This window comes from Scyliorhinus torazame, chromosome 5 (genome assembly GCF_047496885.1).
Source record: "Scyliorhinus torazame isolate Kashiwa2021f chromosome 5, sScyTor2.1, whole genome shotgun sequence".
Lineage (NCBI taxonomy): Eukaryota > Metazoa > Chordata > Chondrichthyes > Carcharhiniformes > Scyliorhinidae > Scyliorhinus > Scyliorhinus torazame.
In genome coordinates, this window is record NC_092711.1 from 319,615,564 (window position 1) to 319,628,995 (window position 13,432).

The 13,432-nt window shown below is 47.9% G+C and overlaps 1 protein-coding gene across 2 annotated transcripts in view; it reads left to right on the forward strand.

Moving 5' to 3' along the window:
- Positions 1 to 13,432, forward strand: part of LOC140421311 (proto-oncogene DBL-like) — a 261,868-nt gene that overhangs the window by 40,971 nt on the left and 207,465 nt on the right. For both annotated transcript variants that reach the window (XM_072505953.1, XM_072505952.1), the window contains exon 2: positions 7,377 to 7,460. In XM_072505953.1, coding sequence (XP_072362054.1) covers positions 7,377 to 7,460 — 84 coding nt within the window. The remainder of the gene's footprint in view (positions 1 to 7,376; positions 7,461 to 13,432) is intronic.

Genomic DNA, 13,432 nt, shown 5'->3' on the forward strand with positions numbered 1-13,432 from the left:
GGGAATTGGAACCAGGTTAGGGTGCTCTTTCAGAGGGTCGGTGAAGACTCGATGGGCCGAATGGCCTGCTTCTGCGCTGTAGGGATTCTAACGGTCTGAAATGCCGACCACAAAATTCAGCGGAATCAAACCACGACAGAAAAGTTGAAGGAAAAAATGCCCTGATTATTGGGATAAATAATTCAATTTTTACTGTTTGCCAATGTGATCCCCTAGAGAATCATAAGGTTCAGTGATTTGGAATTGATATCTGGGCATGAGGTGAGAGGATTGCTTAAATTAATTAAAGAAGAATTTATAAACAGAAGCTGAGACACAAGGAGCGCGATTCTCTGAGCCCCGCGCCGGCCCGGAGAATCGGCGCAACCGCGGCACGCGGCCCCGACGCCGGCGCGCGAGCCGCTGGAATGGGCGGGGCCGCCGATTCTCCGGCCCGGGTGGGCCAAGCGGCCGCTCGGAAAAAGCAGAATCCCGCCGGCGCCGTTCATCCCTGGTCGCTGCCGGCGGGACCTCTGCGCGAAGGGTCGGGGGGGGCGGCGGCCTGTGGGGCGGGGGAAAGCGCCCCTTCACCGGGGCGGGGCCTCCGATGGAGTCAGGCCCGCGATCGGGGCCCACTGATCGGCGGGTCGGCCTCTTTCCCCTCTCCCCGGGCCGACCTTGTTGCGCGGCCGGCCCCTGAAGCCCCACGCCATGTTGCATAGGGGCCGGCACGCTGAAGAAGTCCCCCGCGCATGCGCAGGCTGGCGTGGCCCAACTGCGCATGCGTGGCTTGGCGCGGCGCCCATTTGGCTCCGGGGAGGGAGGCTGGAGCGGCGTGAACCGCTCCAGCGCTGTGCTGGCTCCTTGTGGGGGACAGAATCGGGCGTCCACGTGCCCGTTTCGCGCAGTCGTGAAACGCAACGATGTTCACGATGGCGCAAACACCATTTTGGAGAATCGCCCCCAACATTTTGGACATCGGTATTAAATTTCTGGGCGAGATTAGTGTTATGGGCGAGGTGTTTGCAGAACCCCAAAATGTATCATGGAGTTAAACCAACCTCTCCCTTTAATGGATTTGTTGCTTTTCCTAGCACACGGCTTTTCCCCTAGGTGTGGGATTACAATTATGGACAGGTGGGTTTTTAAACACAAAACACTGTTTGTTCCATAAACTCAACTTAACATCTTAAATAAACATTGGATATGAGTTTAAATCACCCAAATGATCCAGAGATAGTCTTTCATGGCAGAGATCCAGCTCACTGCAAAACACAGACACTCCCAAGCTCTTTTCAAACTGCAAAACTAAACTGCAAAATGGCTGACCTGACCTCAGCCCCACCCACTCTCTGGCATCACGGTTTTCTTAAAGGTACATTGCTTAAACATCCATGTCTTAAAAGCACTCTCACATGACATTAGCCAATGTGGGAGTTGGCCAAAGAGTATTAGCAAATCGATCAATAAAAAGTGGAAGTTGGAGCTGGTAAAATATCAAAACTCAAAATGTTTTCGCTGGGGGCGAGATTTGTTATCCGTCTCTGGTGAACTGTTAAAATTGAGGTTGACTTGACCTTATCAAATCAAAAAGAAACTCAACATATAAAATATACTGAGTACTGCAGTCAGGAGGAAATATCAGCAAGTGTATCACCTTAATATGTTCGAGTGATATTGTGGCAGGGAAGAGGGGCAGGAAAGGAATGTAATATCTCCAAGTTTGCTAACGACATAAAGCTCGGTGGAATGTGAGTGGTGAGGAGGAAGTAAATCTCCAAGAAAAGTTGAGTGAGTGGGCAAACACATGGCAGATACAGTTTAACTTGGAGAAGTGTGAAGTTATCCACTTCGCTGATCAAAACAGAATAGCAGAATATTATATAAATGGTACTCCACCTTCGGATACCCTCGCAGATAGCATCAGCGTGCCTCATCACAGAGAAACTGGGGGCTCGAGTCAGGGGTCCTAAAAAGCTTAATTCCTTGGCTGTAGGGGCTTTTTGACTTTTTAAATGTAACAAGAGTGAGGAATAAGTGGAACCAAGTGAGAATGTGTGATTTAAATTAAGAAGGCCGCACAAATGGCTCGATTCAGCTCCATATTATTTGGAAGTAGACAATGGGCGCGATTTAGCGGGACATGTTCTAAGTGCCGTTGCGAGCGAGATTTTCCGGGAGCACCTCGATAGACCCGTTGGAGAGCCCCTGACCGCCATTTTGTTTTTGGCCCCATGCGAGTTCCTCTCCGGAGCCCACGCTTTGTCATTGGCCAGACGGGCTCCTCGGAGCCGGGCCGTCATTTTGGAGGGGTGCCCTGATCTCTCAGTGAGCTTGGGGGTCCCCCACATCCCCCTGCCCACGGACAATGTCACCCCCACACAATGGGCAGTACCCCACACACCGCGCCCACCCCCCCCCCCTCCCCCAAGTGAAGACATTCTGCTATGGGGTCGCGGAGGCTGCGCCCATTTCAAGCTGTCCCACATACCCCTTTTGGGCCCCCCCCCCATCAGTCCTTTCACGGGCATCGCTCCTCTCAGGCCCTGTCCCATGGAGATGCCACCCTGGCACCTGGGCACTGGCACCTTGGCGCTGCTCCTGTCAGCCTGGCGGTGCCATCTGGGTACCAGTTGACAGTGCCAAGGTGCCAGCCGGGCAGCACCAGGGTGCCTGCCCTGTCCCTGACCACCCAGGGGCCTCCATGTCCTGGGAGAGAGCCCCCGTGTGCTGTTCCACCACGTTTGTGTCGACCAGCAGTAACCGTAGCTCACAGGACCCCTCTCTTTGAGCTTGTTAGATCCCAGCAGGCCATGAGATTGGACGACCATCTCAGGAATGAGATAGGGATTGGCCTTAATTGCTGGATTTTGGTTTCTTGCCGCGCGCCTAGGCGAGTTCCAGAATCTGGCAACAGGAGCGAGCCAGTTCGTTTGCAAACCACTTGGCACTGGCGAGGTTGCCGATCTGGGCTGTTCCGGCGATCTAACCGCCTCACGCTGATTCTCTCCAGGGGCGATGTGGGCGGCAAAGCGTGCCCAATGCAACCTTAGACAATTTAAAAACTGTGCCAAAAGCTAAATTGGTGAAATTGGCAGAGAAATTGGAATAAGGAGCACAGGGGGCAAGAAAATCGAAGCAATTGAAAACCGAGCAAATATCCAGGCGCGGCCAGACAGCCCGAACATTTTGAGAAGTGAGGAAATGAATTTGCTAAAATTCAAAGAAACATAGGAATTAAGGAGTTAGAGATGCAGGAAAAAGAAAGGGAATGAGCTGCCCAGCAGGGACAAGAGGAAAGTGAGAAGGAGTTTGAAAGGGAAATCGAGCGTGCCGCAAGGGGAGAAAGAGAGAGAGAGAGGATTCCAACTTTGCACACTGAAAACCGAAAGCTTGGAGCAGACGGCAGAGGTAGGTGGTTCTAGACAGGAAACTAGTGGGGCGATGTTCAGTTATGTACAAGCTCCCAAAATTCTCCTTGGGACACAGGAGACTGAGAGGAGATTTGAGAGATGAGTTTAATGCCAGCTTAAATAAGGCAGCAAATGCTGATGATCTGGAACTCGCTGCCTATGAAGGTGGTGGAAACAGAGATTGATTCCAAAGGGAAATTGGATGAACTCATGACCAAAATAAACTTGCAGGTGTACAGGGATAGAGCATGGAAATGGGACCAACTGGACATCTCTAAAGACAGCCTTGACATTGGCATAAACTTGAAGGGCTACCGGACCTCTTTCTGTGTTGTAATGAATTTGACTCCAAGACTTGCAATGATAACAAAGAACAATACAGCACAGGAACAGGCCCTTCGGCCCTCCAAGCCATCGCCGATCATGTCCTATCTAGACCAACTGCCTATACCCCGTCTGTTCATGTGTCTATCCAGATAAGTCTTAAAGGTCGCTGACGTAACTGCCTCAACCACCTCACTTGGCCGTGCATTCCAGGCCACCACCACCCTCTGTGTAAAAAACGTCCCCGCACATCTCCACTGTACCTATCCCCCCTCACCTTGAACTTGTGCCCCCTTGTAATTGTCATTTCCTCCCTGGGAAAAAGGCTCCAACTGTTCACCCTACCTATATCCCTAATAATTTTATAAACTTCTATCAGGTCGCCCCTCAGCCTCCGTCTCTCTAGGGAGAACAATCCCAGTTTATTCAATCTCTCCTCACAGCTAATACCCTCCATACTAGGCACCATCCTGGTAAACCTTTTCTGTACTCTCTCCATAGCCTCCACGTCCTTCTGGTAGTGCGGTGACCAGAATTGGACCCAGTATTCCAAATGTGGCCTAACCAACATTCTATATAACTGTAACATAATTTTTGAGCTTTTATACTCGATACCCCGTCCTCTGAAGGCAAGCATGCCATATGCTTTCTTTACCACGATTTCCACCTGTGTTGCCACTTTGAAGGATCTGTGGACCTGCACGCCCAGATCTCTCTGTGTCTCTCTGCTCCTGATGATTCTGCCATTTATTTTATAGCTCCCACCTGAATTGGATCTACCAAAATGCATCACCTCCCATTTGTCCGGGTTAAATTCCATTTCTCTGCCCAATTTTGCAGCCTATCTCTATCCTATTGTATTCTCTGACAATCTTCATCACTATCCGCAACTCCTGCAATCTTAGTATCATCCGCAAACTTGCTAATCAGACCCACTACATTTTCTTCCAAATCATTTATATATATTACAAAGAGAAGAGGTCCCAGTACCGATCCCTGTGGAACACCACTAGTTACAGACTTCCATTCAGAATACCTGTAAATGATTACATATGTGTGGCGAGTGAAGGGTTAATATCAGGAGCACATGATGCTGATGAAACTACTGATGTACCTATGATGCAATGTCACATGACTGATCAATGAGCTCTGGTGGGAAGCAGAACCTCATGGAGAATACAGACGTGTACATAGATCTGGAAATAAACAAGAATGATTTTTTTAAAGAATGAATAAGAGTGTGTAGTAGCAGGGTAACAGGCAAACTCTAAAGAAATCCCATCTAGACCCTGAACTGAAGACAAAATATGTTGGCAGCAGGCAGAGCATAAAGATTCAGAACAACTCCAAGAGAAGATTTCAAACCCAAAAGACCTAGAAATCAGCAATTTAGTCGGACCAAGGGATTGGTTAAGAAGGGGAAAATACAGTACAAAAGGAAGCTTGCAGGGAACATAAAGACTGACACCAAGAGTTTATATAGATATGTGAAGAGAAAGAGATTGGTAAAGACAAATGTAGGCCCCCTACAGACAGAAACAGGGGAATAAGGGACAAAGAAATGGCTGAGCAACTGAATACATATCAGATACCGGAAATGTTGGAGAATGAAAGATTTAGTGAGAGGGAAGAACTGAGGGAGATCAACATTAATCGAGAAATGGTGCTGGGAAAATTGATGGGATTGAAGGCGGATAAATCCCCAGGCCTGAGAATCTGCATCCCAGAGAGCTTAAGGAGTTGTCGCTGGAAATAGTGGATGCATTGGTGGTCATCTTCCGGGATTCTATAGACTCTGGAACTGTCCCTGCAGATTGGAGGGTAGCTCACGTCACTCCAATATTCAAAAAGGGAGGTAGAGAGAAAGCAGGGAATTATAGACCAGTAATCCTGACATCGATAGTGGGGAAAATGCTTCAATCCATTATCAAGGAGTTTATAGCGGAACATTTAGAAAGCAGTGGCAGGATCAGTCAGAGTCAGCATGGATTTACGAAGGGAAAATCATGCTTGACAAATCTGTTGGAATTCTTTGAAGAGGTAACCAGTACAGTCGACAAGGGGGAGCCAGTCGATGTGGTATATTTGAACTTTCAGAAGGCATTTGACAAAGTCCCCATTAAGAGATTACTGTGCAAAATTAAAGCACATGGGATTGGGGGAAATGTAGTGAGGTGGATAGAAAACTGGTTGGCAGAGAGGAAACAAGGAGTAGGGATTAATGGGTCCTTTTCAAATTGGCAGGCAGTAACCAGTGGGGTACCACAGAGATCAGTGCTGGGACCCCAGCTATTCACAATGTATATTAATGATTTGGATGAGGGAACAAAATGTAACATCTCAAAGTTTGCAGATGATACCAAGTTGAGTGGGAGGGTGAATTGTGACGAGGATGCAGAGATCCTACAGCAAGATCTTGACAGGTTGGGCGAGTGGGAAAAACAATGGCAGATGCAATATAATTTGGATAAGTGTGAGATTATTCACTTTGGAAGCAGAATCAGGAAGGCAGATTATTACCTGAACGGTTGTAAATTGGGAAAGGGGAGGGTGCAGCGGGACCTGGGTGTCCTTGTGCACCATTCGCTGAAGGTAAGCATGCAGGTGCAGCAGGCGGTAAAGAAGGCTAATGGTATGTTGGCCTTCATTGCGAGAGGTTTCAAGTATAGAAGCAGGGATGTGTTGCTGCAATTGTACAGGGCCTTGGTGAACCACACCTAGAATATTGTGTGCAGTTTTGGTCTCCTTCTCTGAGGAAGGATGTTCTTGCTCTCGAGGGAGTGCAGCGAAGGTTTACCAGACTGATTCCAGGGATGGTGGGACTGTCATATGAGGAGAGATTGACTAGGTTGGGATTGTTCTTGCTGGAGTTCAGAAGAATGAGGGGGGATCTTACAGAGACTTATAAAATTCTAACAGGACTGGACAGGGTAGATGCAGGCAAGATGTTACCAATGATGGGTGTGTCCAGAACCAGGGGTCACAATCTGAGGATTCAGGGTAAACCATTTCGGACAGAGATAAGGAGACATTTCTTCACACAAAGAGTGGTGAGCCTGTGGAATTCATTACCACAGGAATTAGCTGATGCTAAAACATTGAATATGTTAAAGAGGCGGCTGGATACAGCACTTGGGGAGAATGGGATCAAAGGCTATGGGGAGAAAGCAGGATTAGGCTATTGAGTTGGATGATCAGCCATGATCGTGATGAATGGCGGAGCAGGCTCGAAGGGCCAAAAGGCCTCCTCCTGCTCCTATCTTCTATGTAACTCCTTCTCTAAAGTCCGCAACTCTCTTGACTCCTTTTAAGACGCTCCTTAAAAATCGAGCATTTGGCCACCTGATCCGATATCTCCTGGTGTGTCTCAGTGTCAGATTTTGTTCGGTAACATTCTGCTCAAGCACCTTGGACAATTTACTACATTGAAGGTGTGATTTAAACACCGAATACTGCGGATGCTAGAAAGCAGAAATTACAACAGAAAAATGCTGCAATGCTCAGCAGGGCAGGCAGCGTCGGTGAGGGGGAAAACACTTAGCCCCTCAGGCTGTGGACCTGTCATCAGGACCCGCATGATCACGTTTGTGTTGTCGTTGCTCTAATGAAAGGAGTCCGTTGTATCATAATTAATATTTGTACATCTCTTTTCCCTTATAGGTGACCTTGCACCAGAAATCCTCAACTCCATTTGTACGAAATATATTGGTGAAGATCTGAAGAAAAAGTTTGCTTTTCTTCCAGGTGAATTTAATCTCCTTTGTTTGACCTGTCTCCTGAAATTAATCTGATACCAGACTCTCGACTTCTTCATTATGGTTTACAAAAACGTGATACTCCCCAGTGTGGGAGATCTGTAACTCATGAATAATAACTTAACAGTTGTTAATAAGACACGATGAGAATCTGGGTTGGCAAAGCAATTGCCGGTCGATGTGCTTCATCAGTTGACACATCCAAATTGGGTCTCATCGCATCTTATTGTTTTCTAAAGCGAAACCCATTCTCACTTGCCTTCTCTTTGGAAAAGGTGAAGCTAGCTGTGTCCCGAGATTGACTTGTCCATTCTTTAGAATTTGCCCGATGCGCAACCCGTTTCACACCATATCAATGTAAGCTAAATGATACAATTTCAAAGTGTGTACCAGGGCAGAGATACTGTGGAAATCTTTGCAGCAGTCAGGGCACGTTAAAAAGCCTTTCACATCAATGTTTTAAAAAGGTACACTGGGGAGTTCTTGACTTCATAAGTGGAGGTTTGGAATGCCACACGAAAGTGATGCTAAACATTCACAAATCCCTGGTTAGGCTTGGAATATGGTGTCCGATTCCAGGCTCCACACTCCAGGAAGGATATCCAGGCTTTAGCGAGGGTGCCGAAGAGATCTGCCGGAATGGTAGGAAGGATGAGGGACTTCGGTTAGCCGGGGAAAACGGGTTAAGTTTTATTTTAAAGGAGAGTTAACAGAGGTGTTCAAAATCATTTTCATCGAGGAAATAAGGAAAAGCTGTTTTCAGGGGACGCGAGGATCGGTAATCAGAGAGCACACATGTAACATAATCAACAAAAGAAACTTGAGGCCAGACGAGGAGAATTTTGATTTATTTTGCAAGTATTTACCCAAATCCCTTTTGGAAATTATTCCTGAAACTGCTTCAACTGCCCTTACCGGCAGCACATTCCAGGCTACAAAAACCCACTGCAAAAACAACATTCCACATTCGATGTATACGCGATGCTTTGCTTTCTTTTTCCTGCCTTCTGGTCCCACTTTACTTCCTGTCACCAACTTTTCCTCCTTCCAATTTGGGCCACCCCTCAGGTCGTTTTCCCCGTCCCCAGTCCTCCTATTCCTTGGCTCACGAGCACCTGGAACTGGGAGTAACCCTGAGATGACTGCTCCTGAGGTCAACAAAGAACAAAGAAATGTACAGCACAGGAACAGGCCCTTCGGCCCTCCAAGCCCGTGCTGACCATACTGCCCGACTAAACTACAATCTTCTACACTTCCTCGGTCCGTATCCTTCTATCCCCATCCTATTCATATATTTGTCAAGATGCCCCTTAAATGTCCCTATCGTCCCTGCTTCCACTACCTCCTCCGGTAGCGAGTTCCAGGTACCCACTACCCTCTGCGTAAAAAACTTGCCTCGTACATCTACTCTAAACCTTGCCCCTCTCACCTTAAACCTATGCCCCCTAGTAATTGACCCCTCTACCCTGGGGAAAAGCCTCTGACTATCCACTCTGTCTATGCCCCTCATAATTTTGTATACCTCTATCAGGTCGCCCCTCAACCTCCTTCGTTCCAGTGAGAACAAACCGAGTTTATTCAATCGCTCCTCATAGCTTATGCCCTCCATACCAGGCAACATTCTGGTAAATCTCTTCTGCACCCTCTCTAAAGCCTCCACATCCTTCTGGTAGTGTGGCGACCAGAATTGAACACTATACTCCAAGTGTGGCCTAACTAAGGTTCTATACAGCTGCAACATGACTTGCCAATTCTTATACTCAATGCCCCGGCCAATGAAGGCAAGCATGCCGTATGCCTTCTTGACTACCTTCTCCACCTGTGTTGCCCCTTTCAATGACCTGTGGACCTGTACTCCTAGATCTCTTTGACTTTCAATACTCTTGAGGGTTCTACCATTCACTGTATATTCCCTACCTGCATTAGACCTTCCAAAATGCATTACCTCACATTTGTCCGGATTAAACTCCATCTGCCATCTCTCCGCCCAAGTCTCCAGACAATCTAAATCCTGCTGTATCCTCAGACAGTCCTCATCGCTATCCGCAATTCCACCAACCTTTGTGTCGTCTGCAAACTTACTAATCAGACCAGTTACATTTTCCTCCAAATCATTTATATATACTACAAAGAGCAAAGGTCCCAGCACTGATCCCTGTGGAACACCACTGGTCACAGCCCTCCAATTAGAAAAGCATCCCTCCATTGCTACCCTCTGCCTTCTATGGCCTAGCCAGTTCTGTATCCACCTTGCCAGTTCACCCCTGATCCCGTGTGACTTCACCTTTTGTACTAGTCTACCATGAGGGACCTTGTCAAAGGCCTTACTGAAGTCCATATAGACAACATCTACTGCCCTACCTGCATCAATCATCTTAGTGACCTCCTCGAAAAACTCTATCAAGTTAGTGAGACACGACCTCCCCTTCACAAAACCGTGCTGCCTCTCACTAATACTTTTTAATTTCCTAACCAACTCCCAGATTGTATTTGCAACAGTCGCCAATGGTTTCATGGTCATAATTAGGCTTCTCATTCCAGATTTTTATTGAATTAAAATTCCTATTGGTGAGATTTGAACTGGGATCCCCACTGCATGTCCCCGGGTCTCTGGATTACTAGCCCAGTGACAATAGCACGGTGCCACCACCTTCCTGTCGCCACCTCCCCTTGTCTCGAATTCTGTCCAAATTACTGAGAATTACATTGAACTGCAAGCACCGATGCAGTCCATTCAGCTGGTCTGGTCTATACCAGGATATGTCCACATGACCCACCTCCCATTACATTTCACTCTATTAGACTATCTCCGACTAAAGGGACGATCCTTTGAAGCCGAGATGAGGAGGAATTTCTTCAGCCAGAGGGTGGTGAATCTGTGGAACTCTTTACCGCAGAAGGCTGTGGAGCCCAAATCACTGGGTGTCTTTAAGACAGAGATAGATAGGTGCTTGATTAATAAGGGGATCAGGGGTTATGGGGAGAAGGCAGGAGAATGGATGAGAAAAATATCAGCCATGATTGAATGGCGGAGCAGACTCGATGGGCCGAATGGTCTAATTCTGCTCCTATGTCTTATGGTCTTAATTCCTTCTATTCCTTTCTCCATCATTTGCTTCCCCTTAAATGTGTCACACCGCTCTTTGGGTAAATAGGTTTTTCCTGAATTCCTTTCAGATTTATTCATAATAGTTTTATATTTTGTACGTTTACCCCATCAAAGCCATTTACAATTTTTAAAACCCTCATTAATAGAACATAGAAAATACAGCACAGAACAGGCCCTTCGGCCCACGATGTTGTGCCGAACCTTTTGTCCTAGATTAATCATAGATTATCATTGAATTTACAGTGCCGAAGGAGGCCATTCAGCCCCCTGAGTCTGCACCGGCTCTTGGAAAGAGCACCCTACCCAAACTCAACACCTCCACCCAACACCAAGGGCAATTTTGGACACTAAGGGCAATTTATCATGGCCAATCCACCTACCCTGCACATCTTTGGACTGTGGGAGGAAACCGGAGCACCCGGAGGAAACCCACGCAGACACGGGGAGGACGTGCAGACTCCGCACAGACAGTGACCCAAGCTGGAATCGAACCTGGGACCCTGGAGCTGTGAAGCAATTGTGCTATCCGCAATGCTACCGTGCTGCCCTTAAGAACAAATAAATCTACACTATATCATTCTACTGTAATCCATGTACCTATCCAATAGCTGCTTGAAGGTCCCTAATGTTTCCGACTCAACTACTTCCACAGGCAGTGCATTCCATGCCCCCACTACTCTCTGGGTAAAGAACCTACCTCTGACATCCCCCCTATATCTTCCACAATCGACCTTAAATTTATGTCCCCTTGTAATGGTTTGTTCCACCCGGGGAAAAAGTCTCTGACTGTCTACTGTATCTATTCCCCTGATCATCGTATAAACCTCTATCAAGTCGCCCCTCATCCTTCTCCGTTCTAATGAGAAAAGGCCTAGCACCCTCAACCTTTCCTCGTAAGACCTACTCTCCATTCCAGGCAACATCCTGGTAAATCTCCTTTGCACGTTAGCACAGTGGTTAGCGCTGTTGCTTCACAGTGCCAGGGACCCAGGTTCGATTCCCGGCTGGGTCATTGTCTGTGCGGAGTCTGCACGTTCTCCCCGTGTCTGCGTGGGTTTCCTCCGGGTCCTCCAGTTTCCTCCCAGAAGTCCCAAAAGACGTGCTTGTTTGGACATTCTGAATTCTCCCTCTGTGTACCCGAACAGGTGCCGGAATGTGGCGACTAGGGGCTTTTCACAGTAACTTCATTGCAGTGTTAATGTAAGCCTTCTTGTGACAATAGGGATTATTATTATTATTATTATTATTATTATTAATGTACTTCTCAGTCTTGTCTATGATAAGGAAAGGAATTCCTCCTTGTGCGGTGCTCCCTGATATAGAGCAGGTTGTAGATAATCGAGAAAGTGTATGGTGAGCAAAAACACAAAGACTTGTTGGAAAGTAATTAAGTGGAAAAGCAATTTTCTTGTAATCATCCTGACATTTCAGCAATACTGTAGTCACTTCACAACAATCTCCAAGTAGGATGAATATCATTATTCAAATGGGGTTAAGGAAGGCTGCACTGTGTGGAATTACATCAAATTTACAGCATATAATTCGGGGTACGTCCCAGTATTTCAGGAAACGAGGCAGGGAAGCCCCATGTCCCGTCTTCTATCTGTGTTGGCGATTGAGCCCTTGGCCATTGTGCTGAGGGGTTTGGACTTCTGGAAGGGGGTAGTGAGTGGGGGTGGGGTGGAGCAGAGGGTGTCTCTGTACGCAGATGATCTGCTGCTGCATATCTCCGACCTGGTCGGTGAGGGGCGTAATGGGGCGTTTTTGGGGTATAAATTAAATTTGGGGAAGAGTGAATATTTTGTGGCGTCTTCTCCAGGTGCGGGAGTGCGAGGGGAGGGTTGCCATTTCAGGTAGCGACAACTCACTTTAGGTTTTGGGGGTGAAGGTAGCCCGGGACTGGGCATGGTTTCGCAAGCTTAATTTCACGAGCTTGGTGGGGAGTGTGAAGGAGGACTTGGGGACATGGGACATTCTCCCTTTGTCGCTGGCAAGTCGGGTGCAGGCAGTAAGAATGAACATTTTGCCACGGTTCCTGTTTCTGTTCCGGTGTCTGCCGGGTTTTTTTATCAAAGTCATTCTTTCGAGGGGTGGACAGGCTGGTCTTGTTTGTGTGGGCAGGGAAAGTAGCCAGGGTAAGGAAGGCGGTGCTCCAAAGGAGGTGGCAGTCGGGGCGTTTAGCCCTTCCGAACTTGTACTATTACAGAGAATGTGGAGAAGGTGTGGGACTGGAGTAAGGAGGCGGAGGCTTTGTGGGTACGGATGGAGGCGGGTTGTGCACACTGGCAACGGTACCACTACCGTTCGCTCCAGAGAGGGGAAGTGCTCGGTGCTCCTGTAGTGGTAGCCATGCTGATGATTTGGCAGAGATTTCGACAGCACTCAGCTCGAGGGCGATGCTGATAAGGGAATCATGGGTTCAAGTCAGGGAAAATGGATGCGAGGTTCCAGAGATGGGAGGAGAAAGGGGTAAAAGAGATGAAGGATTTATTTCTGGAGGGGCAATTCATAAGTTTGGGGGTGAAGTTTGGGCCCTAGCGTGAGAAGAGCTTCAGGTATATGCAGGTGCGGAAATTCGCAAGAACGTTCTTCCCGACCTTTCCAGTGGCATCGTCCTCCTCGTTGTTGGAGGAGGTGCTGTTGGTGGGGGGGGGGCGGGGGGGTGGGGGGGGCGGGCTGGAAAGCGGGGTCAGTTCAACGGTCTATAGCAGGATTATTGGAGGAGGACGGAGTCTGGAGTGGGAGGGGCCCAGCCAATCATGGCCACATGTTGTGGTCCTGCCCGAAGTTGGAGAAATTTTGGGGGTCGTTTTTCAGCCCCATGTCGGAGGTCCTTCACGTGGATTTGAAGC